At 33.7% G+C, this 20,263-nt stretch overlaps 6 protein-coding genes across 7 annotated transcripts; 2 read left to right on the top strand and 4 right to left on the bottom strand.

The window, feature by feature from the left end:
* Positions 1 to 12: 12 nt before the first annotated feature.
* On the top strand, positions 13 to 1,152 carry LOC105839237 (nuclear receptor 2C2-associated protein). The gene is made up of 3 exons (XM_012685408.3): positions 13 to 211; positions 382 to 472; positions 636 to 1,152. Exons 1-3 carry the CDS (start codon positions 153 to 155, stop codon positions 918 to 920), a joined length of 435 nt encoding a protein of 144 aa, XP_012540862.1. The 5' UTR covers positions 13 to 152; the 3' UTR covers positions 921 to 1,152.
* Positions 1,076 to 8,062, bottom strand: LOC105839236 (MAM and LDL-receptor class A domain-containing protein 1). The gene is made up of 10 exons (XM_036284867.1): positions 5,659 to 8,062; positions 5,181 to 5,378; positions 4,584 to 4,941; positions 4,008 to 4,184; positions 3,501 to 3,927; positions 2,903 to 3,247; positions 2,465 to 2,683; positions 1,935 to 2,320; positions 1,410 to 1,575; positions 1,076 to 1,329 (listed from the first exon to the last, which is right to left on the bottom strand). The coding sequence occupies exons 1-10, from the start codon at positions 6,051 to 6,053 to the stop codon at positions 1,289 to 1,291; spliced, it is 2,712 nt and encodes a 903-aa protein (XP_036140760.1). The 5' UTR covers positions 6,054 to 8,062; the 3' UTR covers positions 1,076 to 1,288.
* A 26-nt stretch (positions 8,063 to 8,088) lies between these two features.
* On the bottom strand, positions 8,089 to 10,785 carry LOC105839231 (serine/threonine-protein kinase Nek5). The gene is made up of 6 exons (XM_012685400.3): positions 10,095 to 10,785; positions 9,914 to 10,007; positions 9,668 to 9,835; positions 9,044 to 9,204; positions 8,659 to 8,806; positions 8,089 to 8,422 (listed from the first exon to the last, which is right to left on the bottom strand). Exons 1-6 carry the CDS (start codon positions 10,151 to 10,153, stop codon positions 8,147 to 8,149), a joined length of 906 nt encoding a protein of 301 aa, XP_012540854.1. The 5' UTR covers positions 10,154 to 10,785; the 3' UTR covers positions 8,089 to 8,146.
* Positions 10,786 to 10,955: 170 nt separating this feature from the next.
* LOC105839232 (OTU domain-containing protein 5) lies at positions 10,956 to 15,413 on the bottom strand. 2 transcript variants are annotated; one of them, XM_012685401.3, is made up of 12 exons: positions 14,769 to 15,413; positions 14,571 to 14,669; positions 14,179 to 14,267; positions 13,884 to 14,005; positions 13,638 to 13,780; positions 13,401 to 13,556; positions 13,180 to 13,336; positions 12,892 to 13,103; positions 12,652 to 12,771; positions 12,412 to 12,567; positions 12,149 to 12,338; positions 10,956 to 11,668 (listed from the first exon to the last, which is right to left on the bottom strand). In XM_012685401.3, exons 1-12 carry the CDS (start codon positions 14,913 to 14,915, stop codon positions 11,508 to 11,510), a joined length of 1,752 nt encoding a protein of 583 aa, XP_012540855.1. In that variant the 5' UTR covers positions 14,916 to 15,413; the 3' UTR covers positions 10,956 to 11,507. The 2 variants fall into 2 exon arrangements, with proteins under 2 accessions (XP_012540855.1, XP_012540857.1); XM_012685403.3 differs by lacking the exons at positions 14,571 to 14,669; positions 14,769 to 15,413 and adding an exon at positions 14,349 to 14,497.
* A 388-nt stretch (positions 15,414 to 15,801) lies between these two features.
* On the top strand, positions 15,802 to 17,815 carry LOC105839234 (actin-related protein 10). The gene is made up of 5 exons (XM_012685405.3): positions 15,802 to 16,029; positions 16,122 to 16,274; positions 16,348 to 16,632; positions 16,719 to 16,998; positions 17,240 to 17,815. The coding sequence occupies exons 1-5, from the start codon at positions 15,950 to 15,952 to the stop codon at positions 17,570 to 17,572; spliced, it is 1,131 nt and encodes a 376-aa protein (XP_012540859.1). The 5' UTR covers positions 15,802 to 15,949; the 3' UTR covers positions 17,573 to 17,815.
* LOC105839235 (eukaryotic translation initiation factor 3 subunit F) lies at positions 17,634 to 19,617 on the bottom strand. Its single transcript, XM_012685406.3, has 5 exons — positions 19,509 to 19,617; positions 18,893 to 19,062; positions 18,642 to 18,824; positions 18,134 to 18,355; positions 17,634 to 18,058 (listed from the first exon to the last, which is right to left on the bottom strand). The coding sequence occupies exons 1-5, from the start codon at positions 19,615 to 19,617 to the stop codon at positions 17,885 to 17,887; spliced, it is 858 nt and encodes a 285-aa protein (XP_012540860.1). The 3' UTR covers positions 17,634 to 17,884.
* Between the last annotated feature and the right edge of the window lie 646 nt (positions 19,618 to 20,263).

Below are 20,263 nucleotides of genomic sequence, written 5' to 3'. Positions count from 1 at the left end.
TAACACTGATTTTATCATATTTAGATTGGTACTACTGACTCTAAACAATATGGAAAATATAGATTATAGAATAGAAATCAACGATGTTAGTATTAATTAATAATTAAATAATAAAATGGTATAATTATTTCTCTTGTAAGAAAAAGATAAAAATGCTGGTAAAAGCCGACATGTCTGCCTTACTATTGGAAGAAAATAACTTCGAGTGTAGGTTAGTTTAATATTAGATGTTGCAAGTAAAATATAATAATAGCAATAATAGAATAATAGTAATTGTCAAAGAATATGTTTGCTATTTATAACTTTTTTATATTAAATATATGCAAAAAAGTTTAATGCTTCAATGCTTTAATGAAAGCAATAATTAAATTTTTTTTTCAGAGTAAGTTCTGTGCTAAACAAAAACGTTCAGTCTTTTGGAAAAAAGTATATGTTTGATCATTGCTGTGAAACATGCTGGAATTCTGATGCGGTAAGTAACCCAGTTTTTTTATGACTCAACTTTATATAGTATTATATAAAATAAATTCTTCTATTGAGCACTATTAGTCAAACTCTGGTTAAAGTAATTTGTAGAATTCGAGCCTGAATGATATAATAAACAATATATATATATATATATATATATATGACAGGGAAGTCCACAATGGGTTCTTATTGACTTCAAAGATGAATGTAATCTTTCTCACTTTGAGATCGAATTCCAAGGTGGATTTGCTGGAAAGAATTGTCATATAGAGGCTGGCAACAACAAAAAGGAGTTGACAATTGTCGAATCCTTTTTTCCAAAAGACAATAACGATCTACAGCAATTTAACTTAAAAAATCAGATTACAGCCAAGGTCTTTAAATTTATATTTAATGAAAGCACTGATCTCTTCGGTAGGATTGTCATATATCATTTAAAATTGTACTCGTGATATCTATTTTGATATCTTAGTTATAATTTTGTACATAACAAGATATATTCATACAAATACAAATTTTGTACAGCAACATTTTATTAAAATTTACTACATTACAATTTGTTTCAATTTTGTTTGTAAATTATAGCTAAGAGAGCTTTTTACAAGCATTTGTATGTTTATTTTTTATTTATTCAAACGTATCATTTTTTAGATCACATGTAATTCTATAATACATCAGTTTCAATTAAAATGATTTAATTATTTTATATAAAATGGTTTATTTTCTATTTGTAGTATATTAAATACAATATCATATAAAAATCATGGCTAAATGATCGATTATTTCAACATTAAGAAAAATTCATTTCGCCACGTTTTTCTCACGTCTCACTTTGGACCGGTTGAGCACTGGTTGGTCGAGCTGAGTGAAAAAACAAATAGTTTTTAATATCATTTACTTGTATCTATCATATAATTTGTTTAATATTTTACTAGTCTTACTTGCGCAAGCTAGAGGCTGGAACTTTATGTCGTCGACGGCGAAGCCTCCATTACTAGCGCTCCCCTCGAGAATAAGTCGATACGGAGTTCGCGCTTCAATAGTCATTTGCGCCGCCATCCATACCGGTCGTGGATTGTTCAATCCTTTGGCTGTTAATGACCATAACTGCCAATAATGAAGTTAAAATTTAGAACAAAAGTTAACCATACATACTTTGCTTCTTAAAAAATTTTATTCTATGCATTCTTGATATTAAAATGAAAGTAAATCGGAAGTAAAAAATTTTAACCCGTATTCAAAAAACACTGATAAAAATGTTAACGTTTTTTTTTTATCATTCTACCTTTTTATTACTTTTCTAATAAAGATAAAAATGACAAAAAAAACGCGCTAACATCTTTATAAGCCGTTTCGAATGGGCCTTAGTTTTTTTAACCAAAAGCTCAAAGAATGTGCAACAATATGCAGCAATAGTCCAAATATTATAAATATTATGTTTGATGTTATATAACTAATATTTGTACCGGTTGTTCTTGTTCGCCCTCACCCTCTCCATCGGCTTCTCCCTCAGCGGCCATTTTGATCACTCGTAGAGTAGTGGACTCCTCCACGCCGAAGGCGGCAAACCAAAAGGTGAAGCATGCAAACTCTTCATCAGGCGAGGCATTAATAACAGGCGATTGCAGCTGAACTTTCGTCGACTCCTTATTTGTCGTGAAGATATCAAAGAATACAAAATCACCAGTCGCGCCGAAAGTTCTGTCCAATAATTGAGCCGGTCGATGGGTCTGGAACGCACGCTGCCACATCACAGCACGATCATTATCGGAAACAGTTGTGTTCTCCCATCCGCACAAATCCTTTTCGAAACTGCAGTCCTCTGCGCGGACAACTGCACCCATTGGTTTCACTGTAGATAAAAAATATAAATTTAATGCATAAAATGGGCCAAGAAAATGAAGAACCAGTACTTATTGAAAAGGGACAGGATCCATCAAAGACAGGATATTCATTTCAAAACAAGAAGAAAAATAATGAAAAAGACAATATCCACCACTGCAATTTCCGGTATAAAAGGCAATATCATCAATTCCTATGCTGCCACTCGCTCTGTTCGGACCCCATGTGCCCTCGAACACGATATTGAAGTCTGTATTTTGATTAATGTTAGCTTGAGCATAATTCCAAGTGGGGCCTTGATTATTGTACAACTGCCATATAGGCTTAGTCTTCGAATCGTCACCCTCTGCTTGCACGTATAGTCGTAAGACACCTATAAATTGAAAACATTGCTTTTAAAAATAACTTTGAGAATCAATTCAAAATATTAAGAAATATAATTAAATCCTTGATGATAAAATAAAAATGAAACAAAACATAAAATGTTCTTAATTTTAAAAATTCTTAATTTCAAAGATATCTGTACTTGATGATTTGATAATTTCTACTAAATAAATTTGTATTGATTTTCTCTTGAAAAAAAAACCTTTACCTAAGCTGGGTCCTGTAGAATCAATGAACGGCTCGAACATAAAGTACCAGAACGTGATACAGAGCGGTTCTTCGGAGCCCTTCATCTGTCGACTGACCAGTTGAGCAGTACCACCTCCGGACGACCGCGAACCACCTCGAACACGTGCAAGCCCCAGAAAATATTCATTGCGTCGATTAATTGTATGTCCGCTGCTATATGGTTTCCTTTGATTCCTCGGGCCTAATACTTGAGTGGACACTCTCTCCCATTCAACGCGATCTGGATCTCGCGAGTTTATCCATTCGCATTCGTCGATCTCGAAGGTGCAATCTCGCGATATCGGAGCGGCTACTTGAGGTGAGACTGCCAAGGTAATATAGAAAATGTTAGAAAATCGATTTGAATTCATAGATAATCATCGATATAATAAATAGACTCAAATCTTAAGTGTTTGAAATGAAATATGATAAAATCGTCTTTTATACTTTCATCATAGAGAAGCAAAATTCCAATTCATTACAATTAACGCTATAGGAATAATTCTATGCAAACAGACATTGAAATATAATCTCTCATTTCAAGATAAATTTCAAGCAATGTTCAAGAACATAATTACCAGGGCAGGCGCCTGGTCCATATGAAATATCATCAATCGCGATGTCTCCCACGCCGGCAATCCCGACCGAGGCTTCAAAAACTAATTGAAAATCATCGAGGGAGCTGATTGTAACTTGCGACATGAACCAGGCGTTGCCGGCGTTTCCGGACAGGCCCCAGATTTCCTGCAGTTGCGTGTCTGAGCTGCGAAAATGACGTAGGAATAACTTCAAGTAACCGATTCCGAATCCGAACATGTGAAACCAAAAATGCATGCACATCGGCGCATCCGGCATTGTTGCCGGAAAGCTCGAGCTTATGATTTTTGCCATGTCGCCGGGTCTTCGCGGGAAGCTGGAATCGATGAAGGCGTAGCCACCGGCTGTGGCACGGTCAGTAGAGCTATCCATCGCCGGACCGGTCGTGGGATTTCCACTTCCGCGACTCTAAAAATGCGTTTTGTCAAATTATCTGTCGCATATAAGCACGGGATAATAAAGTGTAAAATACTTGGCTGCGCACTCACTATGGTCCAGTCGAAATCGTCTTCCGCGTCGTTGTTCCAGTCACAGAAGCCGCCGGCAAAATTACAGAATCCAACGCATGATGTACCAGGCTGCAGATCTATGTCGTCTATGGCGATGTAACCACGATATAGACGCGACGGATCCGTGGATTCCACCGGCACGCCTTCAATAACTATCTAATTGGCAAGATTTTTATTATTTTCTAGAGATATTGATAGTAATATATAATACCAAACGAGAACATAAATGTGAGCAACAAAACTATAATGTATAGATTTGGAAAATTCTAACATTTTAATATGAATTATAACTTTTACAAATAAATATAATACATTTTAAAAAAAATTTAGATATTTCTGTAATATTAATTTGTTTGTCGAATCATATGTTAGATACATGTACATTTGTGGCCAAACAATCGCCACATTATTTTTCACAAACTACAAAAGTAATTAAAGAACATTACACATAGCTTTGTACAATTAATTTGATGTATAAATACAATTTTTATTCTCCGCACTAACTTAAGCACTTTGTATTCATTAATTAAATCTCTAATTGAATCAGTAATATACCGAGTGTAATTCAGGATAAGTGTAAAGTATTTGGGCCTGCTGCCATGCTCCGAGCGTGTAATACTGCGCGTGCCACAGTACACGCTCTTCCACGATCTCTACCGGTTCGCATGGCACTGCTGTGATATTTTCTACGGGCAATTCCTCGGGCTGTTCCTTCTTAAATGAAAACTCATCCGTGCCAACGTGAAGCAGTACTCGCAGTCCCGCGATACTGAGACCATCCATGGTGTACTTGAACATAAAACAGGTACCAGTGACCCCAGTGCTACCCAGTTGTGGACTGTGCAAAAGACCACCGGAACTCTTGAACTTAAGGTCCTTTGAAGGTATCTGCGACGTCTCCAAAAAGGCGTATCTAACACATTGTGCTTCAGATTATTCAGTAGAATATTAAACGAGAAATGTAAATGCAAAATTTACATTGTAACAATATAAATGTGTGTAATACACTGAAAAAAATCATATAATTTTTCACTGATGATAGCCATCTATTATAATTGCGATGTAAAGATCAGGAATCTTAATTTATCATTGAAGAAAATGTGACTTTTACTATATTTCTTAAATGGCAAATATCTCGAGTAATTTTTTTACCCTCCCTCCATAGAACCACTCGTGGCATCGGTCGTTGGTCCACCTAACCAGTTGGTGCCCATTCCAGTACCTGAAGTCCAATCCAAAGCACCATTACCGTTTTGCCATTCGCAAAGCGGCATCGACGGCGCGGGCCCGAAATCGCAAAAGACTTCATCGACAGTGACCGTTGGAGGTGGTGCAGTAATAGTAGGAAATCTTGCAAAATGTAAAATTACGAACGGCATATGAGATTAATCGATTTCATGATTAAGATTATAATAACTTTATCTTACAATTACATATAATTTTATTAAATTTATTAAATTATATTTAAAATAAAAATGAAAAAAAGTAATATTGTTGCACATTCAGTTAAGCTTGATGCATAAAAAGCACATTTTTATCGTTTGTTACTCAGAAACTATCGACGCCTAAATATCTTTTATATAAACGTGTCATTTGGTTTTCTTTGTAAAATTTTAAAAAAGAAAGAAACCTTTGCGTCGAAGGGTTTCTTTGCGCCAATGTTGTGGGCTGTGGAGATCTGGGTGGTAAAGACCTTTCCGTGGTGAAAGGTGCGGTGCTGCGGGTCGGTAGGATATCCGGCCTGCCTGGCCATTGCCTGGGTTCGATGCGCTCTACTTCGTCGAATGGTTCGCGGTCGCGATCGACGGAATTGATGGGGAATTGTCCCGAATCGACAGATTCTGGGCCATTAACCGCGACACCGTTGCTCACGGTATTTCTCTTCAAGACAGAAGCATAAGTAGAGTTCGCGACATCCATAAGGTCCATTTGTTCCCCGCGCATCACATTCAAGGCAGCTGGAGGATACCAAGTCAAGCTCCATGACAAAGGATACCAGCAACACAATAACAAGATCCACCACATATCCGAATATGATGGTGCTTCTTTAATTTTTTACTTTATCTGCGAAGGAATTCAAATCACAAAGGATTCAATTTATGAAGATTTTAATACGAAACTCCACTTCTTCACAATTCCGAATATCAATAAATAATCTTTTATTCTATTAAAACACAAATGAATCTTTATACAAACTATAGATAATTTAATCAAAATTATTGCTATTAACTGTGAAAAAAGATTAAAATTTAAAACTTGTATCTTAAATTTTTTTTAATTATTAAATACGCTTCTATTCTTTCATCTATTTTTAATTTTTTTTTATTGAGTCAAACAAAACATGATATAAATCTCTTTGTCACAACCAAAATTTGACATTAAAATAAAAAGTCTAATAATATGTTCAGAATAGAGAGAAATAGAGAGGAAATCTTCGAAAAAAGTACTTCGAATAGAGTACTTTGAAATAAAATCCTGATATCGTAGATTAAATTCACTTAAAAAATTTAAAAATAATTAAATATATTTTTATTTTCTATTATTTTTCTATTTAAAATTATTTCGGTAGGCAGTCAGACATTAAAACAAGATATTTTCCTTACGAGAGAGAGAGAGAGAGAGAAAGAGAGATTAAAAATTGACATTTTAGTAAAGTTTAATAATGTATCCAGAATGGAAAGAGATAGATAGAAAATCGAAAACTATGAAATAAAATTTCGATGTATTGTGAATTAAATATTTAATTTTAAAGCATGTAAATTTCTCTGGTTTTTTTAAATTCATTTATTTTGCACAGAACTTACACTGAAACGCAAGTATCATGTATCGTCCACTATCCGATCATTAGGATCCTCGAGATGCGATAATCTTGACATGGAGTTCGTTTGACGGAATTCTATCTCACTAAAAAATGTATAATACTTAATGATTTTATATTATGTTTTGAAATAATTTCATATAATTATGTTAACATTAGTATCAAAATGGAAACACCAATAACAATTAATATGGTAAATAAAAATAACAATTTATAAAATTCTAAAAATCTAAAATGTTTCTAAATTACAAATACAACAATCCAAAAATAAACTTCACCTATTATGGATTTTTCAGATTATTTTTTACACTTTTCTATTCAGGACGGTTCTTTCGATTCTCTCACACTGTACCCATGTTACGAGAAAGAGTAACATGGGATAGCGGGAACAGCGATATGTGTACTAACGAGATGTGAACTGTACGGTTTTCCAAGTTTTCGTCACACATAGGCATGGAACGAAGCGGTACACACATAGTTCCGGTCCTAACTTCCGGTTGTTACGCATCCCGCGTGTTTGAGGGAGTCCGATAGCAATTCGTCGAACAATGAAATTCCATCGAAGCAGAATGCCGTAATAATAAGATTAAAATCTGACCGTTTCCATCGGCCGGTAAATCGGTTCCGCATATCGCTTCGCAAACGACAGGTTTTCAATTATTCAGGCGTGATGTACGTTCATCGTTTCATAATTTAATTTCCCTTCGACGTTTAATTAATACAGAGCATTATTACATAATATAACAAAGAATTTGCATGTCACATATACGTTATAAAATTATAAAAATTATAAGAAGTTATCTGTAACTTAATCGCGTTTTATCTATAAAAGTCCTAAACGGTCACTAAAAGAGAAATTATATATATCATCTAATTCAAATATAGAGCCTCTCCTTTACATATGACTAAAAAATTTTTGAAGATGTCACAATATAATATAAAAAACAATATTAATAATTATATAATATAAATTTGATTATTTTATATTTTAAAAAATAACTTTTCGTTATATGTAAATTAAAAAAAATGTTTATGTCATACAAAATCTTTGGCACGTAACAAAGATTCATTACATATGTCCGCATTACATAAACATTTTTTAAAACATTTATATAATAAAAAATTATTTTTCAAAGTATGAGATAATCAAGTCACTTGTATAAATCTTGTTAAGTGATTTATTCTGAGACGCTGAGATTTGATACACATTTTCATTTTATAAAGCAAATTCCCGTATGCAGCAATATCATTTTTCAATTTCTTTTTCTTTAAAAGATTATTCATTAAAATATCCTTTTAATCAAAGTTTTGGCGGATTTAGAAATTTTAAGAAAACATGTGATCCAAAGCTCTTACGTTCTCGTTCAGCGAGATTAATGTCACGTCCAAGATTCAGATAGACTCGAATGATGTAAGGCACAAGAAAGGGACAAAGTACGAGCTGATCGGTGCGGGGTCGACGCAAACTGGTCTTTCTTAACATCTTTGATATCAGATTCACAATAGATGCTGACATCCGTCGCGGTAAAGGTTGTGGCGGGTCGTTGTGCACTAATTTTGTAATTTCCGCTAAACTCTGCAATAGTAATTCGAAAAAAAAAATTTTTATAGTAAAGAATACATGCAAACAATACAGATATTTTACATTTTGTAAAAATGCTTTGATTATTCTTTGGATTTCGCTTTTCAAAAAACTTTTCTTTCCATAAACATTTTCTATATATTTTATATGCTATATTACTTTACTTCTTGACCATATCTCGCCGTTAATTAATAATAAAATAAAATTAATAATAATTCATTTTAATTTACCGTGGCCGGGAAAGGAAATCTCTTCGTAACCATTTCATATAGTATAACACCCATGCTCCATATATCACTCTTAAGTTCATATGGCTGTATACTCAACACTTCTGGAGCCATATAATAATAAGATCCTGCGTGACAAATTATCAAGTCTCTACAAAGTAAAAAGTATAAGAAACTTTACTTATAAGATAAAATAAAAAGATTTTGTTTATATAGAAATTTATCTAAAATTATAATACATAGATCACGTAATTTATATAAAAATATAATTAATCTAAGCAATATATAATTGTAGTGCATTTCAGATTAATTGATAATTTCGGAAGTTTAATATTACAATTAATAAGGAACAATTTATTAAAATTTAAATTGACTCGTTAATGCATACTCTTGAATATTTTTTGAGAGACCAAAGTCACCAATCTTAACGATGTCCCCACGACTACCAGTCAACATGATATTTTCTGGTTTTAAGTCTCGGTGAAGAATTTTGTTCCAGTGAATATGATGTACTCCCAAAATAACTTGTGAAAACAGATACAGCGCATCCTAATAAAAATATTTCTATACTCTTTTTCTTTAATTGATAAATACATTTTTGTAAAACATCTATAACATTATTATTCTTGAAACACATTTTTTTAATTATAAATATTGGAGAACTAATATTATAAACAAAACGTAAATTAATAATATAGACTACATATTATGAGAACTGAAGTGGATTCCAATCAGAATTATTATTTTTCTAGAAAACAATAGTCTAAGAAAAAATAATTAAGTAATTTCAATGAAAATCCGTTTCGACAAATTCCATATCAGTTATTTAATTTTATTTTTGATAAATTATAATTTATTATATAATTTGTAATCAATTATTATTAATATATTTTTAAATATATAATTTTCTGTATAACTCCAATATAATGTCAATTTGTGGTTATCAAAATTCTGTAAGTGTCCTTAATGATATATTCAGTAACATACAAATATTTATAATATAAAAAATTACCTCTTCCGTAAGTGGTACTTCACGTTTTTCTAGCAAATCCTTGAGTGTACATCGAGTCGCATATTCCAAAAGAATATAGCTGTAATTATTTTTTTTCCATGCTCCATAATAAAACACTATATTTGGATGTCTCAATTTTTGCAGGCATCGTATCTCTCCTAGCGTCCTCTGAATTGCATAAAATATATGTCAAATTTTATATTTTATTTTAGAAAATTGACATCATGACAACATGTAATTATATACCTCAGAAGGCGAATGATTTACTGCATGATTTAAATTTTGCGCTTTTATAACAAATGGTTTGCAGTCTTTCTTCCTTCTTACCAAATACACAGTTCTAAAAGTATAATTATTGTGTAGAAAATACATCCGATTTGTACAGATACAGATTTATGTAGTTACACATTTATTCCAAATAATATACCCAAATGTTCCCTTTCCAAGTATGCTTTCAAATGTGTAGTCATCTATATGCATATCCATCTTCGTTTTCACAAAATAAGAAACTGAAAATTTAAAGTAAACTGAATTTCATCCAAGGCACATGTAAAAATGTTTTGATTGTGGCACAAGTAGGTCTGCAGAAGGACTTTCAAATTCAGCTTGTTATGATTGACTACATAAACAGAAATATTTTCGAAAGCATGTATTGCATACGTACTATGTATATATTACATGTTGCTTTTCTAATTTATACAACATAAATTTATATGTCGCTTATGCAAGAATCATTGCTGCTTCAAGAAGTCTGAATAGATATTAATTAATCTTGAATTCTTTTCTCTATTAAAGTCTGAAAAATGTTTAATCGAATTTTCATTATAAAATATTTTCTCTAAATTTTGATTTAAAAAATTACGAATATTAAAGAAAAATCTTTACATTTATATTAAATTTATACTTAAGTAATATATTGCATCAGTATAGCTTAACTTTAAACTTGATTTAACTTACTATCTTTTTCTAATTCTAAGAATGAGAAAAGTATAAGAAATAAAGTTAAACAGAATTTAAAATTAAAGCCTTCGGCACAGATACGATTTTCTATGCTAGCACGCATACGAGGCGTCGATTGGCTTACGATTGGTAATATAATCATCTGAGCCAATCAAGACACGTAATAAGACGTCTCGTATGCGATCTAGCATGAAAAATCGTATCGTGTGCCGAAGGCTTAAGTTATGTTGGTGCAAGCAGGTCTTATATTATAACAATCATAACATTTGGATGGTAAATTAAGTATCGACAAGTTAAAACTACAATTAAATGATATTTTATTTACTTCTTTTTTTACAAATAATGCAATGCAGATTTTTCTAAAGCGTTGTGACCTAAACTATATAAAGAAGAAACATCACGATTATCAAACAATATATGTTCTGCTCAAAAACATATTGCATATTTTTAAGAAAAATATCAAATCCCAAAAGGAGTATAATAGAGATTATTATAACAGAAACTAAAAAATTTCTTTTTTTTAGTGGTAATAATTTCGAAGGAAAATAATTCAAGTTATTTTTTAATAATAATATAAAAGTACCCACAACGAAAAAGATGCACAGCTACTTTGTAAATGTTAACAAAGCATCTAACAATTATAACGTACGTACTTGTAAGAAGTCCCATACGTATGTTATGTACTGTTGAGAGAGAAAGACGAAGAGAAAAGACGAAAAGGATAGAAACCAAACAATGATTATTGCAACATTTACTCACGGATAAACAAAGCAAATCGCTTTATGTCCTAGCACAATACGGGATTAGATAATATTGCAATATATAAATGTATATATTTTTACTCTGATATCTTTTGAACTTTGTCGTTACCGACCGCATTTCAAGAATTGTTAATAGAACTGTTACTAGACTCTATCGTATTCGCGCTATCGTTTCCGGCGGACGCGGACACGCGTGACTGCTTCAGGCTATCCAAATATTCTTGTTGTGATGTTGCCAGCACTTGTGAAAGTATTTGGCTATCTTCCCAATCCGTCAGACCTAGAAAATTCGAGTTTGATGAAAGTTACTACAAAAATTCTTACAGTTTAATATAAAATTTCTCTAAAAAAGAAAATCTGACTTAATTAACTTTAACTTGTTTCAACTGTATAGCACACTATAAATTTAAATTAATAATTTAAAAAATTACAATACAAAAGAGTTAAGAAACGCAAAATAATTTTAAGTAAATCCAACCTTCATATTTAGATTACATTCCGAAATTCACTGTCAGTACTAAAAATCTATAGTATACGTAATATAAATTATAAATTTTCAGTACTGGCAGTGAATTTCAGAATGCAGTCTTAATAAAATTAAATTTTAATTAAACAAAAACATTGTATATGTGTGTGCGTGTGAGAGTATTAATATTATTTATTCATCAAAAAATTAAATTTTGAAATAAAAAAAATCATTAATAGATTTTCCTTTTTTATAATAAATATCAGTAGATAAAATTTGAAAATATTTTCTCACCAAATACTTCGGGAGGAAGGCGATTAAACAATGAAATATCAGGAGACGCATTTGCCTCTTTGCTACTTCCAGGCACAGGTTCTTGTGGCATCATTTTCGCCTCGAAATCCGATGGTAGATGGGATATGCTTGACCCTTGAGTCGATTGATGTTGTGGCGATCTTTTGCTGTATCGTACCGCATCATTAACCTAATAATCACACAAACACTTCTTATGTACAATATCCTAAACTTCCATCACGAGAACAGGGGACAAAACAGACCTTTGGAGAATTACGTAAATTATCTTGGCTAGTTTGCGTCGTAGTCGGAGAAGAGGTATGGCTACGCTGTTGTCCACGACCTCCATGTGAATGAAAGTGTGAATGATTATGCTGCGCGCTTGTAACTGTGCTCGTACTGCTACTACTGGCTGAACGCTTGATTCAAAAATCGTCACTGAGTCTTTCCACTTCAATAGAAAAATAATTGGTATAATAACAAAAATTGAATTTTTTACTTACTGCCTTACGCATCTCATTATCACGCAACCATTGTAAATAACTTTCCCGAGCTACTTGTTCCTCGATGGCTTCATTAGTTGCCTCCCAATCAGTAGCTTTTATCTTATCCTCCAGCATTGTCTACCATAAAATCAAAATATTAGAATGTATATTAGTTGATTTATTTAATTTTACATATATGTCTCACATATATGTAAAATTGAATAAATCAACGTGGTCGTTTATGAATTTATGACGCACCTGTTCAATATGCAACTCCTCACTTTGACGAACAGCATCGGATATCAGAGCGCGATCGGCAGCACCAGGATTATATGATGGTAAACCAAGACCGACGCCTATCGTAGCTTTAAATGGGTCAACTATACTGTTGTAATGACTATTACGCTGATATGACAGCCTAATTGGTTCATTATCGCTTTCCACCATAGTATGAAAAATATTGATAGGTTCTAAAAAAAAAAAAATAGTTTGATAACAAAAGTGACACGAAAAATCCAGTAAGATAAATTAAACTTTCGTACATACCAGTGCTATAACAATATAATTGAATACTACGATTGTACATTTCTGACATAGCTTGCATTTCTATATGATTTCCATGCACGTACTCTTGCCTCTTCCTGTCCACATACGTGCTGAAATCCTCCGCAACAAAATGCGAGAAAAATTCTTGATTAGAAGCCTAAAAGGAAAACCTAATTTTTAGCAGACCACGTAAAATTACGTAATCTATATTACACACTTACAATATAATCCATGCAGTGCTTTCGCACTATTCCATGCATCTCTTGATCACCATAGACCTGATCTGCTACTGCTCTAAACAAGCAAGCTCCATCCTCTGCCATTTTCTTCAATACAAGTCCTTTCTTCTTGAGGCGTTTCTCGAACCATCTATCTTTCTAGATTTTCACAAACAGAGAACGTAATTAGCGTTAGACAATGTTATACTTGTGTGAAATATTGAGCTTAGCAGTACTTACATCTTGCCATTCGGCTAACGAGACATCATTCTCTGTAGCTCCTGTATATTCGTCTCCGCTGTTGTAGCCATTTGCCAGTTCGTCTTCCAAATTTGAGGCATTCCCGACAATGCTTACTCTCCCATTTACACTAGTATCCGTGACTGAATAAATCGAATTTATTATCAAACATTCTGCATTTACAAACTTCATAGTTCTATTCTTTAATGATGTGATACATGGGTAAAAAAAAAAATCTTTTGTTACCTTGCGAACCGTTACAAGAAGCAGCAGGTGGAGTAGCCTGCCTTTCACGTTCTCTCTCTCTCTCCCTTTCTCTACCTCTATCCCTTTCCCGTTCGCGCTTCACGCGCGAAGGTCTAATACAGCTATTAAAAGATTAGTATATTCCTCATTAAATATAAGTACAAACCTATAATATAGAAGCATGCAATTCCTTTTGTTTACATATCCTTAACCTAATTTATATAAATTATATAATGAAAACCAAGTGCACTTTACAACATCTGTTCTCAGTCCTTTGCGCCTTTATTTTCAATACCTGTGGGGACTAACTCTCTGTCTGTGACGTTTACCATGACTCGGGCCACTGCCATCTTCAAAGTGTTTGTCGTCGCGGCGATCATTTGTCTGTAACAAAAATTTACATTAGTCAAAAATAAATATCTATGCTAAATTCTTTAACTGAATTTTTAATCAGTAATTACTAACTGTGAGTACAGTGTGTGCATCATAATATATCTTGTAGTTTACTTTACTCAAGTAAATATTTATATCGTTCATGCATTGTTAATTCTTTTGCTAGTGTCGCTATTTGTTATCCACTAGCGAAGTTATTCGATAATTAAATATGTACATCGCTGTCAATGCACAAAGAGATATCGAGATTATCCGAAACAAAGGGAGGAATAATTTTTCCCACGTGTATTATACCTCGTACGAGTTGCCAGTCAGCACGAGGGAACCGCTGTGGGATCCATGATCGCTTTGGACGCCATGTAGATCGACGGCGAAACCGCTGGCGCCCCGTACCTAGTCAGCGAGTTGGCAAAACTTCTGTTTTAGAACCTTCTCCTTTTTTTTTAAGCAGAGAGACAGAGCAAAGTCCGGAAATCGTGTTCCGTCTCTCACCTGATAAGGACTGTTCGGGAGGGCGATGTTGCCGGAACTGTGCTCGTTCTGCACTACCCCGTGATGGACGTCGACCTCGGGTCCGGCGCCTCCCTCGCGCGTCCTGTCCTTCGACGCATTCGCCTTCTTCTTCGATAAGATCGTCATGATCGTGAACGATCAATTCCCGTCCTTTATCTCTCTCTCTGTCTCTCTCTCTTTCTCTCTATCCAGCTCGTACTCGTTGAGAAGCGATGTCACGAATCGATTCGTGATCGTACGCCACACGTTGCCCTGAATTCAATCACCCTCGCGATCGCCAGCGAGACCGTCTCTCTGAGCGCACCTATTATGCACGTTTTTTTCCCCCACAGACAAAATAGGCGAATGGAGTTCTGACCGCGCTGCGCACCTTCCACGCTGCCTTCGATCTCCACGTTCACGTCGACGTTGCGTCACCCGTAATGTAGAGAAACTTTGGTCAGGACGACGTCGTACTATGATCACGGCGATTGTACAGCATGCCCGTGCGAAAGCGACACAACGTCGTTGATCGTTGCTATGCCTGGAATGTTTTGTCAGACGGCCATATTCACCCGTTGCCTCGGCTTCAGTCAGAGTTCCGGAGCCACTTCGGAGTCGGAGAATATGCGAGATTTGTAGGTATGAGTGTGCGGGCGTGGAGGACGTAATTCCCTGTTGAAAACTCCAGAAGACAGACGTGGAGCAGCGAAAAAGTCATTACTTCTTCTCGATGATTTTCGGAACACATTCATTGTAGACCCGGCTTTAGGGCCACTTGCACCAAACTCTGATTAACTTAATCGTTGATTAGTCCACTGGAATTGACCAATCGCATTTGTTCATTTTGCTTAACGACAAATACGATTGGTCAATAGACTAATCAACAATTAAGGACCGGTTGTTCCAATTTCTTAACGAACAATACTATTGTTTGCTGGACGGAAATACTCTGTTCTGATTGGTGCATTTTCATTTATTTTCAAATGCGGGTCAAATCAAATTGAGTTTCTGAACACAAATTAAATTATGATTTAATGAACGCACAATTTGTTTTTTGTCAGCTTTCTCTAGCTCTCTCAGCTGCATAACTGTCAAGTGTTATAAAGAGGAATTTGTGCATATTAATCAGTTAAAAGTATATAAGAAACGTACATAGACAAGTAAAATAAGACAAGAAAATGCTTCGCGGATACGAGGGTATGAGATATATTTCGGATAAACAAATGGTAGTGTTTGACATTGGTAGCGCGTACACAAAGTGAGTACTGAAAAGCGAAAAGCGTTTCATATATTTTTTTTAGATTTTTATTTCGATTTTATATATTTATGTATATTTATTACAACGCACAGGTTTGGCTATGCTGGAGAAGTGTCTCCACGTGGTATCATTCGAACAGAAGTAAGATGCTCAGAATCAAAGAGAATACGCAAAATCATTGATTATAAGGATACTGAGGATCTCTATCAGCTGCTTGTAGACTTTCTCCATTTATTGTTTTTTAAGTAAATCTTTAAGTTTCTATGCTTTTATTATGTTCTAGAAAATTTCCATTTCTAAATGGTTTATTTGATACAGGTATGTTGTAATAAGTCCAAAAGATGCAAGGATATTGCTTTTGGAATCTCCATTGGCAGTGACGTCATTCAGAGATACCCTTGCGAAAGTAATGTTCAAGCACTTTGAAGTTGGTTCTATACTATTTCTGCCAAGTCACTTGGCAGTTATCAGTACTCTTGGTATCAACACAGCCTTGGTATTGGATGTTGGATATCAAGAAGCAACTCTGATTCCAGTTTTTGGAGGAATACCAATACTTAAAGCCTGGCAAGCTTTATCTTTAGGTGGACAGATTATACATGAGTAAGTCACACTTTTCTTTTTGTATTGAGATTTATTCGATATAAACTTTAATAAATTTATGATTATATTATTTCCATAATTTGTAGGAATTTAAAAAAATACTTTCAAGACACAGCAAGTAATCTAGACTTGTCAGAGAAGATGCTGGAGGATATCAAAGTAAGAACGTGTTTTGTAACTACATTAGAAAGATCTGCAAAGCTAGGAACTGAAATTGCTCCAATTTCACCTCCTGATGTTGTGTATCCTGGTGTTAAAAGAATCTTAATACCTGGAGAAATTAGAGAAAAGGCATTCGAAGTATTATGGGAACGAGATAACGACAATCTTTCTTTGCCTACTATGATACTTGACGCTATTATTAAGGTAAAGCCAAATTTCACATCAATTCTTTGCCATAGTACAATAGAACTCCTAATGTCCATTTCCACTAACATTTTAATTAACTTTAATCTTAATTTAACTTTATTTTTTCTATTTTAAATTAAGAATTAGCAAGAAAAAAAGTTAAATCAGTAAGATTAATCTCTTATTGAAAATGGACATGAGCTTGTTATATAATAAAGCATATATTTTTAGTGTCAAATTATTTAATTTTAAATTGCAGTGCCCATTGGATACAAGGCGAGTATTGGCCGAAAATATTATCCTCGTCGGAGGAACTACCATGACGAAAGGCTTCGCAAGTCGTTTGAAGTCGGAATTATTGGCCCTGATCGAAAGCGATCTGTATAAAACCAAATTAAAGGTGGAATTGTTTAAATTCCACACAGCACCTAGTAAACCAAATTACACGGCATGGTTAGGTGGTGCTATTTTTGGTACAACAGACTTACCATTACGATGTTTGTCAAAGGAAGTATATTTAAAAACAAATAGAGTTCCAGATTGGTCCAATCTTATAGATAATCAAAAGGATGAAACTTCTTACGAAATATGAATAGATAAACGAGTGTTACCAAGCATATGAAATTTAACAAAGTAATGTATAGAAAAGCAAAGATAAATAATTGTATTTATTACATGTTGTATAATTGTAATTATTTATAAGATGCGTTGTACATAATTGTATCTTTAATGACACACTTTTTATACTTTATTAATTATAATCACGCTTTATTATAATCACAAAATACTGTTATAATTCCAATTAATTGATGGTATTAAAAATAATCAAAATGCATCAGTACTGAACTATTATTTCCTCCTATGTTGGATATTTATACAACGTGAAAGATCAAAATGCTCTTGATCATAGAGTAGTGAGTAAAGTAAGCTTTTCGTTGAGCTGCAACTGCGTTTTTATCAATTGAGATAACGCAACAACCATCAAAAGATCCTTAACATTACTGTTAAACATTTCGTCAAATTGGTCGCTCGTCATTTTCGGTACAGAATGTACCATATCCAAAAGAGCTCTGCCCACCTGAAACAGCAGAACAATTCATGTGCATTGGGTAAATGACAGCAAGTATAAAAACAAGTGTTTTACTATATTTACTTGATTATCTGGCAGTTGCTTTCCTGCTAAAACATCATCAACATATGCCAACACTTGTTCCAGCATTAAAGAGAGCTTAGAGCAAGCTTCTGAGACTTGCGCAAGATCCATCATAGGTTCTATCCCTCCAGTAGATTTAATTCCAGATGCTTGTATGTGAGATGGCAATTGAGTCTTTGAACATAGCTGCAGTCCTACTACTTCTGGCTCATAGCATGCAATCTGTATGAAAAAGTTTAACATTCATTAAAGATAGAAAGGTAATTAATTTTAAAAATCTATATAAAAAGTTAATAAATTATTTAGTTTTATATAATATATACATGTATTTATCATATATATATATATATATATATATATATATATATATATATATGTATATATAATATAAAGACTCTCTCTCTATATATATAATAACAAAAACAAGAAGTCAAAATTTACATTATATGATGATATAAATTTGTCACCAACATCACACTTATCCTATTAGATAAATATTCTGACAAACCTGAACTTTGACCGGAGTAAACATGGATCCCTGCTTGCCATTAGGTACTCCCAGTGGAACACAAACGTAAGCTTTAATTGCCATCCTCGTTGTGTTTGTCAGTGTAGTATCAACGGTCAAGTGCACTGGGTTATTGCACTCTCGCACGTAGTATTCGTGAATAACAGATGAATGTGTGGTAACCTGCAATACATTGTTTTAGTTGTGTGCTATTGAGAGAAACATGGAAAAAGATAAAGAACGGCGATAACCTCGTTGCCAGTAGCCCACCAACCGACAATATTCTCTTGTGCATTGACACGATGGTTCAGGTCGTACAGATCCATTCCATAAGTAAGATCAGCCTCCACCTGGCTTTCTGATTCCTTGTGCGGGACACAAAAACAGTTGGTTACCTCAACAATACCCTTTTCCACAGTACCTGGAATTAGGATTAAGCCATAAAGTCTATATTAATTATTTACATATTATGTACATGAATTTTTCCATATAACAGATAATAAGAGCAATATGACTTATTATGAACTAATAACACAATACAAAAAAATAATTAATATATCTAACTTTGAAATTAAAAAATAAAAATAAATGATATGAAAAATAAAAAATAGAATACAATTGTTATATATATTTCTAAAATTTAAAACTATGATCTATAGATTATTGTTCACATAGATAACACGTAAAACCTAATTTATATAGTTTACATAATGTATATTATTTATATTTTATGCGCATAAATACCCAACCCTGTCTACACTAACATAAATGACACGTGTCAGTGAAAGTCGGCGGGGGACCATGTCTCTTCTGCGATCAGATACAATCACGATTAAAAATCCATCGATCAATTGCTCGATACATTACCTAGTAAAGTGCCGATAACGCGCAACGATTCCGCTTTTCGTCGTTCGTATGCATCCACGACTTGAAATAAAACCACGGGATGCACTTTGACAGTAAGGTTAAGCGCCATGTTTACGGCACGGCAAGACGGAAAAAGAACGTGTTCTGAAATCCGAAACGTGAAGTGTGAAGCCCAGTGAAGCCTGTCGCTGTCCCCGTTCCCTTCGATCAATACTTTCGCATGATCGCCAACCGAATTGAGCGAATCTGAGGGCCGGTTCACAATCTTCGGTTATTTTATTTAACCGACCGATTATTCCATTGGAATTGACCAATCGTATTTGTCGTTAAGCAAAATTAAGAAATGCGTTTGGTCGAATCCAATGGAATAACCGGTTGGCTAATTTAACCGAAATTTGTGAAACCGACCCTAAAAACTAAAAAATTGTTTTAATTTTTTCTAAATTATTTATTTTCAATTATCTACAAATTTAATTTACCACCAGTTTGTCATAACTATCCAGCACGACACCTTTATTCGTGCTGATTTCGGGTATATGCAATTATGCGCACACGTTTAAATGCCAGAACTCCTGTTTAAAAACAAGATCAAAAATTAAAGCACAGGGGCTCTATTCTTGAATTTATTCGCAAGAGAAACGTATTCGCAAATTCTGTTCTTACAGAAAAGTTAGAAATTTATTGGCTATCGTATGGCTATTAACCAATAAACTTACAACTTTCTGTTAGAGCGAGTATTTGCGTATACGTTTCTC

The sequence above is a fragment of the Monomorium pharaonis genome, chromosome 3, assembly GCF_013373865.1.
Source record: "Monomorium pharaonis isolate MP-MQ-018 chromosome 3, ASM1337386v2, whole genome shotgun sequence".
Classification (NCBI taxonomy): Eukaryota; Metazoa; Arthropoda; class Insecta; order Hymenoptera; family Formicidae; genus Monomorium; species Monomorium pharaonis.
Note: the sequence above shows the minus strand (reverse complement) of the source record. Positions and strands in the feature narration are given on the sequence as shown.

Coding starts and splice junctions, on each gene's coding strand:
- LOC105839234 (XM_012685405.3), top strand. CDS start 15,950: ATGCTTCGCGGATACGAGGGTATGAGATATATTTCGGATAAACAAATG. Junction 16,275..16,347: donor CTCCATTTATTGTTTTTTAA/GTAAATCTTTAA, acceptor TATTTGATACAG/GTATGTTGTAATAAGTCCAA. Junction 16,633..16,718: donor GGTGGACAGATTATACATGA/GTAAGTCACACT, acceptor CATAATTTGTAG/GAATTTAAAAAAATACTTTC.
- LOC105839237 (XM_012685408.3), top strand. CDS start 153: ATGCTGGTAAAAGCCGACATGTCTGCCTTACTATTGGAAGAAAATAAC. Junction 212..381: donor GAAAATAACTTCGAGTGTAG/GTTAGTTTAATA, acceptor TTTTTTTTTCAG/AGTAAGTTCTGTGCTAAACA. Junction 473..635: donor CATGCTGGAATTCTGATGCG/GTAAGTAACCCA, acceptor TATATATGACAG/GGAAGTCCACAATGGGTTCT.
- LOC105839232 (XM_012685401.3), bottom strand. CDS start 14,915: ATGACGATCTTATCGAAGAAGAAGGCGAATGCGTCGAAGGACAGGACG. Junction 14,006..14,178: donor CAGAGAGTTAGTCCCCACAG/GTATTGAAAATA, acceptor ATCTTTTAATAG/CTGTATTAGACCTTCGCGCG. Junction 12,772..12,891: donor AGGAGTTGCATATTGAACAG/GTGCGTCATAAA, acceptor ATTTTATGGTAG/ACAATGCTGGAGGATAAGAT.
- LOC105839235 (XM_012685406.3), bottom strand. CDS start 19,617: ATGGCGCTTAACCTTACTGTCAAAGTGCATCCCGTGGTTTTATTTCAA. Junction 19,063..19,508: donor CGTTATCGGCACTTTACTAG/GTAATGTATCGA, acceptor TCCTAATTCCAG/GTACTGTGGAAAAGGGTATT. Junction 18,356..18,641: donor TTACTCCGGTCAAAGTTCAG/GTTTGTCAGAAT, acceptor TTTTTCATACAG/ATTGCATGCTATGAGCCAGA.
- LOC105839231 (XM_012685400.3), bottom strand. CDS start 10,153: ATGGATATGCATATAGATGACTACACATTTGAAAGCATACTTGGAAAG. Junction 9,205..9,667: donor AAGTACCACTTACGGAAGAG/GTAATTTTTTAT, acceptor TATTTTTATTAG/GATGCGCTGTATCTGTTTTC. Junction 8,423..8,658: donor GATTTCCTTTCCCGGCCACG/GTAAATTAAAAT, acceptor TTACTATTGCAG/AGTTTAGCGGAAATTACAAA.
- LOC105839236 (XM_036284867.1), bottom strand. CDS start 6,053: ATGTGGTGGATCTTGTTATTGTGTTGCTGGTATCCTTTGTCATGGAGC. Junction 5,379..5,658: donor AGAAACCCTTCGACGCAAAG/GTTTCTTTCTTT, acceptor ACATTTTGCAAG/ATTTCCTACTATTACTGCAC. Junction 1,330..1,409: donor CCAGCCTCTAGCTTGCGCAA/GTAAGACTAGTA, acceptor TTTTTCACTCAG/CTCGACCAACCAGTGCTCAA.